Consider the following 12858-nt stretch of genomic DNA (forward strand, 5'->3'; position numbering starts at 1 on the left):
CAGTATCCTGATAAAATGATGAAAATATTAAACGATAATAAGAAAAATGATATTGAAATTCAAACGCCAAACAAATGGGAGTCAATTGATAATTTTATCAAGAAAACTCGAGAGTTTCATGAAACCGGCAAGAGGATTTCTCCTGCCAACAAAATAAAAAAACTAAATAAATAGCGAAATCATGTATTTATGTAACCACTTATTTAGTTATTTTTTTAACTTCTGAATTTTCATTGAATGGAAAGCTTTTACGATAATTTTTAAAAGTCAAAATTGTTAAGCTTATGACATACTTTTTCATTATTAAAGTACTTATTAGATTTCAAAAAGGTATTTCTTATTTTGTAAATGATTTAGTACAATTAATAAAAGTGTACAAGCTAGAAGTCGCGGATGACTTATAAAAACGTGCGAGCGCTTAATGAAGAGTTCTCACCGCAGGCTGAAGAAGAGAAAATTTCTCACTCATTCGCTCTCTGATCAAACTTTAAACCCATGAAACTTCATCCTTCTCTGAGCTTGATCCCTTTTTAGCAATGGGGATTACAACGAAACGAGAAAAATAAAATAATGATGAAATTACAGTGTCATTATATCCCTCCATAATGTCCAAAAGCAATCAGCTCATCTCCTCTTCCTCATTTTCTTGCTCTCCCAGTTATACTTTAGTAACTTTATTCTAAAACATTCACAACATTGGACAATATTGGCGGTATTATTGAATACAAGAGATAATATTATTATATCGATAGTAATATCGGATACTGTCAACGGTATCAAATCATATTTTATATTAAAAGTCAGCTACAACCACTCTACTAAGCTCATGTCTCCTATATTTATATTAATTTGTGTTGCAAGCTACAATTATATTTTACTATAATTTTTTTAATTCCGTCAAGATATTGTTTACATTTTTTTAATTCTAATTTGAATTGTATAAAATGTTGATATTCAAAATATTAATTATTAAATAGTATTATACTTTTGCAAAGGAAATAATTTCAATTTCGGAATGTAAAATCACTTTCGGGTATCCAGTCTCATAAATTTTGGCCCAAATTTTCTTGAAATTCATCGAATTAGCCATCTCCGTCAGTTGACCATTTAAACTAGCAAAGATCACAAATTAAAAGGGAAATATAGTATTCCCATTCTCAAAACAATATGGAGAAAGCTAGTATTCATTCATCATCATGAAAACACAATGAGAAGCTACTACAAATACAACTAGAAGGAGTTCAGCTAACCAATTGTTAACTAAGCAAATCTACGAAATAATCGAAAAATCATAACAAAAAACAAAAAAATACAAAATAGCAAAACTGTACAGAAAAAGACAAAACTGAGGGGTTGAGGTCGCTGGCGACCTACAAAACTGAGGTCGTTCGCGACTGGTAGGATAGCGATTCGACCTCAATACAGCCTGCGACCTACTTGTTTTTCTCAAAATTCAATAAAGATGTAATTTAATTTTTTGTTCATCTCAATTTTGACTATTTTCCGTTCTATTTGATACTTTGACGCCTCCTTTGCTATCCTGTACGGTATGTGTATAAACTTGTAAACGAGAAAATAGTGTACTTGTTATAATGATGGGATTACGTCTGTATACTCAACAAGGATTAGGTTATTTGCATAATTATGTATATGTACATAAAGAGTTTATCTCAAGTATGACGTTTAAACGATATAAAGTCGTAATGCTGTTAGGAGGTGCTACACTTACATCATACAACATTGTAGCTTCGGACTTGCAATGACTGTTCATTTTGCACTGGTAAATACAATCCACTCATACCCCTCATTCTTACCCTCAAATTTTACATTCATCCCTCTTCTGAAGTAGTGTGATTCAAATCAGGATTCTTGTTTTCTATTTCAGTATTGTATTTTTGGTAACTTTGATGTAATTATTCATCAGACCCCCTCAAACTCTCAAATCATCACTATGGATAATCTCTCCTTCATGTTCAACCACACATCTCATATGAAAATTTATGAATTTAAAATGAAAATTTATTACAGGACTAGGTTCCTCATCGAGGTTTGCATACATATGACTTTGCGAGGTTTCTCCCGAAAATTTAACTACTTAGCAAAATGAAAAGTTTCAAGGACAGATGACACTTAAAAGGCAACAAACAATGTGGGAGAACATCACATGTGATAACCAGATGTTCAACTGTTATTAATTTCTTGCGGAACATCAACAGAAATTATCACATTTGATGTAAAATTGAGATGTTAAGGAGGCAATATGATAAGTCTTGTACATGGGGAACTTAAATGACAAAGTTGTAGGAATAAAAATGAAAATTATCCCGAATAATTGCATAATATACTTTAAATATAGACAAAGTAATTTATGAATTTAATAAAAAAGGGTTAGAACCTCTTGAAAGAATCTTCGAGAATGAAGATCGACTCTTCTCTACAGACATTGGATTGGAGTTTCATTCTTGAATCAGATATGCTATTTCCTCCGGACTTGAGGAAGAAAATTACGGGTTATCTATATATAGTTATAGGGTGGAAACTCCTGCTATAATTGCTTGATGAGCTACAGTGCGCGATTTGATTGGCCGTTAATGATTGCTATATACTTCATTTTTTTTTGGCTTGAAGCTCATTTTCCTAGTGGACATATTTAAAATGTTTTGATCCAATTAGCAATCAAAATAAAGAAATAAATAAAGAGTTAGGAAATCGATTGCAAAAGGTTCAAGAAAAGATACATATATATATATAATTCAAAGTAATTATTACAGAAGACAACGCAGTCATAACTTAAATAGAATTAAGCATCCAAGCAACCCACCTTGTTCACTCACAAGGTAATAAAATTGTGCAATTTAAGGATATTAAAAAAAATCATAATGGCATTTATTACATGCAAATCTCTATTTTTTCAGCATATTGTTGAGCTGATCATATGATCATCAAACAAGCAAATTTCTCTCTTTGAGAAGTTCGACAATGTCTTTGAAACTTTGATCCATAGGTATGAAATTTATGCCTAAAGATTTTGCCTTCTCTTTGGATACTTGGAAGCATTTGAGTGTTGGTTGATTCTGTCCTAATCTGCAATACAAATTAACAAAAAAAAAATAATACGGTGAGTTGTTAATTAAAAACATCATGAAAAGAATAGAGGGTAAATATCACTTTTGGTCCTCAAACTAATACCAGTTGTTCATATTTAGTCCCTTAAATTCATCACATTTACACTTCAAGTTTTAAGATTGCATCACATGAAGTCCTCGCCGTTAACATTCCATTAAAAACTCCAACTGATTCAATGTCACTTGGGATCGGATCCTTCCAAAATTCAAACGGTTGTTAGGTTTTGAGGGAACTTATGGGTGTTTAGCGTCGAAAATAACTCATCTACCAAATTCTATGATTTTGGAAGAAGAAATGTCTTGTAATTTTGATTAAATTGTGAATATTTCATCAAAATTATGATGTTTGAACTGAAAAACATGTCCTATAATATGTCCAGATCGAGGTAATTCACCTATTTTTTCAGCGGCATCAATGTATATATATTTTAATACACCGGATAACACTCAAACACCTGAACAATACCTGCTATAAATATAACCAATCAAGATAACATAACAACAATAAGGGCTATTACATTATTGCATCAGAAAGGGTATGGAATAATTAGCTATAAGATAGAAAGGCAATTACATTTATTGCACCATAAAGGGCATGGAAGAAACTGCAACCTATCTTGTTTTAATGTTGTTATCTTGGTTAGTTACATTTATAGCATTCCTTGTTTGGGTGTTTTGGTGTTATTTGATACATAGAAATATATATTCATTGATACTACTAAAAAAAAAATAAGTCAATTTCTTTGGTATGGAATTACAAATTACAAATTATAGGATATGAATAAATAATAATTTAAAGAATAGAAAATTCTTTTATTGTTAAACAATTATAATATTTTTTACAAGTTGGGATAATTTTTGAATTCAAAATAATTATGATCTAATAATTTTATTAACATATAAACTTAAACTTTCATATTTTAAATTATTAAAAGGTGTAATTTTATATAGAAGTTCTAAAAAAAAGTTGGTATAATAGATTAGTTATGCTCATTTAAAACTTATTAATTAATATGAAGATTTTAATTAAAAAATTTTCAGAGATTAAACAGTACAAAGTTGAGAAATTTAGGTTTAAATTAAAAATTGGCAAAATGAACAAAAAATAAATGGGGTCATATTGCTCTTCTCCAAAAAGTACTTCGACACCACTTTTGACCTTTAGTAATTACAGAATCATCACCTGGGTCAACAATGGCATTTGAATTTTGAAAGGTAATTTTGGTTGACGTCAACCTTTTCCGACCCAACAAATGGGGGAGGCAGTGTCGGTGTAATATTACCGATACTTTTATCGAATATATGTATACTTACGCAAAAAGCATGGATGGTTCTCTTTGTAGAATACGTAACAATAGCACATGTGAATACTTACCTCTTGACAAGATTGAGAGTCGGGTAAAGATCACGTAAAATATTAGAGGTGTCGGAAAAAGTCAATGTTTCTGCAACTAAACAGTATCTGCCTTTAGCCGAAGCATTCTCGAATGCTAGAACATGTGCGTAAGCGACATCTCTAATGTCAACAAGTACGCAACCTCCTTCAATCGAGCAAGAGCATTTCCCTGCAAAATTAGTAAAGTGAAAGCGTTCACATTTGTTTAAAATAATCTTACATCAACTTATTACTAAAAATAAATTGAAAAGAGTGTTGTTTATTTGCAACTTCTGTTTTTAACTGCTTAAACTAGGTTGTTTTAAGCCAAAAGTTATAACTAACATCTTACCGACTTTTGCAATTTATTGATAAAAATGTAAATATATATTTTTCAAACATTCAAACTTCGCCTTTTTTTTTTCTTTTTTCACTTTTATTTTCAAATACTCTCAACTTTTATTAATTCTAAAGTTACAACTTTTTTCCACAGAGAGAGCAAAAGCTATTACAAACACTCCTATAGTAAGGAGAGGTTAGTTTTTGTTTTCTAAGTACCTTGTGTAATGAAGTCCAGAAAAATCTTAAGACTGACGCTCAGAGTTGGTTGTAGGCAAGGACCAATAACTAGTCCAGGATTCATCACTACCAAGTCAATACCATATTGTTCCGCAAATTTCCATGCAGCCTCCTCTGCCAATGTCTTTGACATAAGAGCAAAAAAAAAAAAAAAAAAAACAGATTATATATATTGTAAAAATCGATATTTTAGTTATATAAGTGTGGGAAGTTTGCAATTTAGTCCCTATGAGTCCATTTTGATAATTCCATCCTGTAATTTTAAAAATTTTGCATATTGAGAAAAAAATGTGTAAAATTTGCTAAAAGAAGAAAAAGTGCACGTGACCAGCTTTATGGGTGTACTTATTTACCCATTTTAACATATTTCAACCATTTCAATCTTCAATGTGCGAAATTTTTAGAATTACAGTATAAAATGTCAAAATAGAAAATCCAATCTGCCAATACACACCTCAATTTCCTTGCAGAATGTTGGATCTGAATAAGAACTTTCATCAATTACAACATCACTAGTTTTCGCATTTCTGTTGCTAAAAACTGCCGCGATTGAAGATGTTAGCACGACTCGCTTGATGGACGGGACTTTGAGGCATGATCTAAGAACATTGAGTGTTCCATTAACCGCAGGTTGTATAAGTTCCACCTGTACCATACATAGGTATTAATATGCAGCAATAAAAGATTTTAAGAAGTCTTAATTTTTTCAAATGGAATTCATCAAATAAAGCAAATGTACATTAATTGTGATACTATTTGTAATATCTAATAATTTAGAAACATAGTTGCACGAAAAAATAAAATATATATATATATATTAACAACTGCAGTGGATACAAACTGTGATTTACATCGAGTTATTGTAGAGTGCAAATAGTGGGAACTTTTAATTATGACATATTATGAAATAATTGTGGGAAGAACCTCAAAACTAATTATGATTCATTTGGACTAGGTTTAAAAAATGATGCATGCGCTTGAAAATAATTAATTAGATCAATTAATAACAAACTCAACCTAGCTCTACCCAATCCATGACCAAGTCACGAGTAGTGGAGAGTTGAAGGAGTTGAAGGAAAAACGTGTTCCTCTCCTCTCAAAATCATACATGTTGGATTTATTTATATGAATTAAAATCAAAAGTGCTTGAAAACGCCCTTTTGAATAGAGGCTCCTTAGAGTTGCAAAACTTATTTCTCCAAACACTAAAAAATAGCTTTTCAAAGCCAAAAGGTGAGAAATGTATTTGAGAAGTAGTTGCAAACACTCCCTATAATACCTATACTTTTTTTATAATTATAAATATTTTTTTTATTTAAAAAATTACAAATATCCTTCTAAAATAGAAAATGATTATGTAAACTTCGACGATGAGTTTTACTGATTTTTTTTTAAAAGTTTCGGAACAATATAAAAAAAATCTGAGGGTGGGTAAAGTTGCCTTTGTCTGTCTATGTTATGCCTTATTATTTGCCTTTTGAAAAAAAAATGTAAATTTAAAATTTATAATTCAAAATGATATTTTGAAGTGTTCATCGCAAAGATTGGATGAAAATCTAATAGAAGCTAAAGAATGGGTTCTTTGTTGGGTGAAAATATTAAAATCAGGGGTGCTGGTGATTTTTTAAATAACGAAACGATGCAGGTAATTATGTCAAACTTAAAAAAAAATAGTTGTAGTTTATCTTAAGCTAAATGACTATTACTCAAGTCCATCACTATACATGCATAAACATTATGAGAAAAGATTGTAAAGTTGGACACAAATTACCTGGGGATCATTGATATTATCAAATACGACAGGAGATGCAGTATGAAAGACGCCGTCACAACCGTCAACTGCAGCATCAAAAGATCCTTCTTCAACTAAGTTGGCTTGGAATAGTTGGAGTCTTTCCTTAGCTCCTTCAAGCGCCTTTAAGTGTTTAACCTTAGCTGGATCACCTGTATGCAACATATAAGTTTAAGCCATAAGTTAGGAGAAATAACACTTTTCGTCCCGTAACTTAGGATTTTTTCACTTTTTATGGCATAATTACTCATACGATTCTTCAGTTTTCATCCTGTAATTTCTAATAAGTACCTTTCCTTCAATTTGAGATAATTATGAATACTCATATTGTTTGGAAAATTACATATATCATTCTCAATTGATATATATATATATACATATATATATATAATGTAGGCCTAAACGATAAAGTGTAAATTATGTTAACATGATCTAGAAAATTGTACAAACCCACGAAGGTATGACCACCTTTATGTGCACCCACAAAATTGTTCAAGTTACATGGCCATTGTGTTTTCAAATTGAAGGGGAGCGGCCAAGTGATCTGCACGTGATTTTTCATCGATTTTCTAATTGAAATTGACAAAATGAAATGGAAAGATTTTTTTAAAGTTATGACACTGTTTTCAAAAAATTCGTAAAGAATTGAATTTAAAAATATACTAAATCTAAGTTATAGGACGGAAAATATAAATTTTCCACTTGTAAAATTAAGAATTAAAAGAAATTGTAGAAAGTCTTCAATGAGGAGATGTTTCCGAGGTCATTTACCTGCATATACAAGTTACAACTACTTGTAGTTGTAGCTCAAATATCTGAAATAAATAAGATTTCACCCAAAAAATTATAATTGAAAATCTTTTTTTATTTAAACATGAGAGAATTGTATTTTTGATACTATACATAAACTACTTTGTAACCATGGTACATATCATGCTTTGTCGACTTGACGAAAACAATACCATATAATTGGAAAGTTGTGCAAGTTAGATACCGTTGTTAACTTTTGGATAGAAATAAGCATGTAAATCACACGTGCGATTATGTAAGGACTGATCTTGTACGGTTAAAAATGCTGGAAATGAATTTTGGAGGAAAACTGACGGTCGTTAGACTATTTTGAACTAAAATCGGGCAAGATAACCGGTGGATTTTGACAAAATCAAAGTTAGGGTTTAGGGTGAAAATTGGAAAATCATTTTGAGAGAGAAATGAAAGAGGGGCTTCTTTTGCTGCTGCTATTGCCAAAAGCAAAAAACAAAAAAAAAAAAAAAAAAAATCAATTTTACCTAACTCCGAGTGCGCCTCACGTGTTGTTAGGATGAGATTTTCAATTAACTTAATATCTATATTGATGATGAATTAATTATTGAAAGACAAAAAGACCGTTCATTAAGGGTAAAAGAGGCATTTTCGCTGAAGATCCGCACAGAGACTCGCGGGTCGGGTCGCTGGGACCCGCGGATCAACCCAATTGTTGGAATGACTGCGCACCGCACGATTGGAGACAAGGAGCCTAGGATCGTGACACGTGATTATATCTACAGTGTCGAATATTTACCCTATAAATACCGCAGATCTGACTCCATAAAGGTAACTGACATTTATTGCTTTGATTATTTAGCTTCAAATCGCGTATTTCTATCTCAACCATCATCTAACTTGGGCGTTGGAGGGTATTCGTTGGGGACAAACACGACTAGCTTGACTCCTGTTTTATCCTCATGTCCCATCATAGATTTGGGGAGGTGATGTGGCCCAATCGAGTTCGTTGATCAAGGTCGCACAATCGAACCGGATCAATTTTATGATGATGAATTAATTATTGAAAGACAAAAAAGCCCTTCATTAAGGGTAAAAGAGGCATTTAAGCTGAAAATTTGCGTAGAGACTCGCGGGTCGGGTCGCTGGGACCCGCCTCGCGGATCAACCTAATTGTTGGAATGACTGTGCACCGCACGATTGGAGACAAGGAGCCTAGGATCGTGACACGTGGTTATATCTATAGTGTCCAATATTAACCCTATAAATACCGCAGATCTGACTCCACAAAGGTAATCGACATTTATTACTTTGACTATTTAGCTTCACATCGCTTATTTCTATCTCCACCACCATCTAACCTGGGGATAGAAAGGTTTTTGTGGGGGACAAATCCGACTAGCTTGACTCTTGTTTTAACCTCAAGCCCAATCATAGATCTAGGAAGGTGACGTGGCCCGATCGAGTTCGTTGATCAAGATCGCACAATCGAGCCGAACCATGTATACAATTCATGTGGCTATTTCCATTCAAAAATTAATAACTATATATATTTTGTTTAGTTTTGCATTTAAATTAAATGATATTATTTTTGTCAAGTTGACAAAATATAGTATGACAACTGTAAAAATGATATCAAGTCTGATATCAAAAGTACGATTGGCCCATTAAAATAGGGAATCTCGTACACCAATTTGTATAGTCGCTGTCTGAAAGTTAATTTCTTGTGACTTTTCGGCAATAATTGTGAGAACATATATCACTTTGAAGACATTGTCCGGTTCTTTTATCCTTTTTAATATATAAAAGTGATCAATTACAATATCATTATGTAACCTTATCAGCTAGATCAACAATTCAAGAACAATTTTGTAACAAAACAACGAAGAACAGCATAGCTACGTCATTTGAAGATTTTTTTTTTCTTTTGAAAACAGACAAATAGCCACATCAGTGCAACTCGAAACTTGAATAAGACCTGAAACTTACCCCACGTGCATTAGGTGAAAATTGAAGATTTCAAACTTGAGTGTTAATAGAAAACTTGTCGTAGAGTTATTTTATTTCCCTATAAAATATTTTGAGAAATTTGCCTCACGTGTTTTTTAAAAAGTACAAAAAATACTCTGTGAAAAAAGAAAATATACAAAAAGAATCCCGTCATGATAAATTATAGTATATATTGCAATAATATATTTATCACCATATATCAAAATTAGGATTAGCTATATTTAGATCTATCTGAAAATACGAAATTATACTCTCCCTAAAAAAAATTTTAAGGTTACACTTGCTCCCCTTTGAAAATTAATTGTTTAGACCTGGTGGTTAGGTGTTTGGATAAAAAATGCTGATATTAGCACAAAAAATTACATGAATTTGTAATCCTACCTTATTTAATATTATCATATAATAATTTTATATTTATAAATAAAAAAATAATTAAGTAAAAAATTATACTTACGAGAGTTAAATAAGGGGCAAAATAAAAAATTATATAATATTTTTTTGCTTACGTCGGCATATTTTGTTCAAATTTTAATGAAAGAGAGTCAGGTGTGAACAGTGATTTTCTGAGGTGTGTAAGTGTAATTTTAATTTTTTTTTGAGAAAATATATAATTTTACATTTTCAGAGGAGGTTTAAGTGTAATTAACCCGAAAAATTATATATATTTTTGTATATTTTATAAATATAACATTCATATAATAAATAATAACATAAATAGAAACATGTATAAATCCGAACCATTGATTATTAAATCTTGATCGTTTGTTTAAATAAATTAGTATAAACTGTTAGATCAATGATAAATAAGATCTAATCTTTCAAAATTTAAGATATATAAAATATTTATTATTAAACATGATGAAAACTCCTAGAAATGGCATTTCTAGTACACCAATAGCTTCAAGGAACATTTTTTGTATATTTTTTTTTCTCAGAAATTGTTTTGTAAATAAGCAGCAAAACTTTTGAATATAGCCGTGCGAGAGAGAGAGAGAGAGAGAGAGAGAGAGAGGTGAAGGTACAAACTGAGGTCGCGCGCGGTGGCCTTGACGGTGTAACCGCGATGGAGTAAAAGCTTGACCAGCCATGAGGCTATGTACCCCGACGCTCCTGTCACACACACCACTTCCCCTCCTCCACTCATCTTATGTACTGTAATACCGATCTCCTTGGAAATCTCAAGTTGCTATTGTGTGTGAGCCAGTGAGGGGCTGTGACGTTTTATATAGGGAGGCAGAAAGTTTGGAAATTTTCATTTTTAGGTTCGTAACTGTAGGAATATTACACTTCCACTCATTTTTCTATTTAAAAAGAAAACACATTTATTCCTCAAAAACTAACACGTTTTTAACATATTTAGTGTCGTATTATGCAATGTACAGATTAGTCCTGCAATTAGATATGTTGAATATATTTAATTATGTATTAAATATTTAATCGTGGTTAGCTATCGTACATAAAAATAAATAATAGTAGTGAATAGTAATTGATCACGACCCTTCAACTGTATTTGGTGGTGGTGATTTTTGCGAATGTGTCTAGAACATTTAACACGGCTAAAAGTCTTGGCAAAATATTTGCTATGACTATAAATTTATGGTCGATAAATTTAGGGGGGAAAATAACATTTTTTGTTCCATAAGTTAGGTTCGTTTTACTTTTGGTCCCATTCATTGTGGGCTTAGTACTTTTAGTCTCATAACTTACAAAACTTAGCACTATTGGAATGTTCGTATAAGTTGTAGGACTAGCACAATTTAAGGTGTAGGGTACGTGACTAGCATGTGATCATTAAGTATTTTTATTAGAGAGAAAATTGATTTGTTTTCCAACTCGGGACCATTTTTGAATAAAAATATAATTACATATGAGGAAAAAAATAAATCTTGAAGAAAATTATGGCAAAAAACGTAGCAATTTCTCTTACAAAAATTGAATCCTATACTTCTCATATTTCTATAAGTTGCAGCCAAGTAGAAGCAACACAACGAATCATGTTTTCTATAAGTGAATCAAGTAGGTTAAGTGAAGTACTCATATGCTACTGTTGAAAAAAGGGCCAATTTTTCCTCCAATCAAAAATATTTAACGGCGATGTGCTAGGTATATGATACACATCATTAAATTATAGATGAAAAAACGCATGAAGACCAAAAATACTGATTTTTATAAGTTATGGGACTAAATGTTAATCCCGTAAAAAAAGAGACCAAAAGTGACATGGGCCTAATTATAAGATTAAAAATACTATTTTTCCATTTAGGGCTTGAGAGAAAGAGGTGAACTTGGAGATTTAGGGATTGTTCTTCCACTTTAAGAAAAATATTTACTTTTTGGAACGATCAATTTATTTGTAATGTTCTATCAAATTTTGGAATGGCATTTGTAACAGTCCATTGTCCATTTGAAGGAAAGAGTCGAAAAACTTTGAAATGGCTTCGTTAAAGCCATCTAAATTTATAACGAATATTGTAACAATCACAAAAATCCTTTACAAGAATCGCCCGATTACAAATATTACAAAATTGAATTTGTAAAATATTGGAGTGGATTATTTGAAAATTTTGTACTGCAATTCGGAACGAGTTTCGTAATTCTCATATATCAAAATTATCTCTTCTACACATCTTCGCAACCACTTTCTAATCTGATTCAAGTGGTTCATCAACATATCAAAAATAATAAACTTTGATTGTCAATATATATTTTGACTAAATTACCCTCGAATAGCTTTTCTATTTACATAAAACAACCCCCTATTTAATTGCTTGTTTTTATCAATAATTCTGTTCATATACACATTTAAAATTTAAATATTTTTTTAATTAATTTTTCTCATAACAATAACTTAAAATTATGTATGCTTATCGAGTGTATTTCCTCTGTTGGTTTATGTATTACATAAGTGATTCCGATGACAATTCTAAATAAGAATTAAATGACAACAAAAATTAAATTGGATAATATTTCGATAATTTCCACAAAATACATATTTTTATAACAATTATTAAATATAATTAGTTGAAATAGATCAGACGGCAGGTTAACATGTGGCCCATGCAATCAAATCCAACGAATCATTACAGAGGCCGATGGAGATCAATCAGCTTTCTTCCGCATACCTCCAAATCCAAAATCATCAAGCTAGAAGTTGAACAAATCAAATCCAATGTATTTTTGTAAAGTAGACCTAAATAGTACAAAATCGTTTGAAC

At 31.2% G+C, this 12858-nt stretch overlaps 1 protein-coding gene across 1 annotated transcript; it reads right to left on the bottom strand.

The window, feature by feature from the left end:
• Positions 2787-10860, bottom strand: LOC105172119 (cinnamoyl-CoA reductase 1). Its single transcript, XM_011093458.2, has 6 exons — positions 10670-10860; positions 6851-7023; positions 5524-5725; positions 5059-5214; positions 4501-4690; positions 2787-3084 (listed from the first exon to the last, which is right to left on the bottom strand). Exons 1-6 carry the CDS (start codon positions 10785-10787, stop codon positions 2943-2945), a joined length of 981 nt encoding a protein of 326 aa, XP_011091760.1. The 5' UTR covers positions 10788-10860; the 3' UTR covers positions 2787-2942.

This window comes from Sesamum indicum, linkage group LG10, assembly GCF_000512975.1.
Source record: "Sesamum indicum cultivar Zhongzhi No. 13 linkage group LG10, S_indicum_v1.0, whole genome shotgun sequence".
Taxonomy (NCBI): domain Eukaryota; kingdom Viridiplantae; phylum Streptophyta; class Magnoliopsida; order Lamiales; family Pedaliaceae; genus Sesamum; species Sesamum indicum.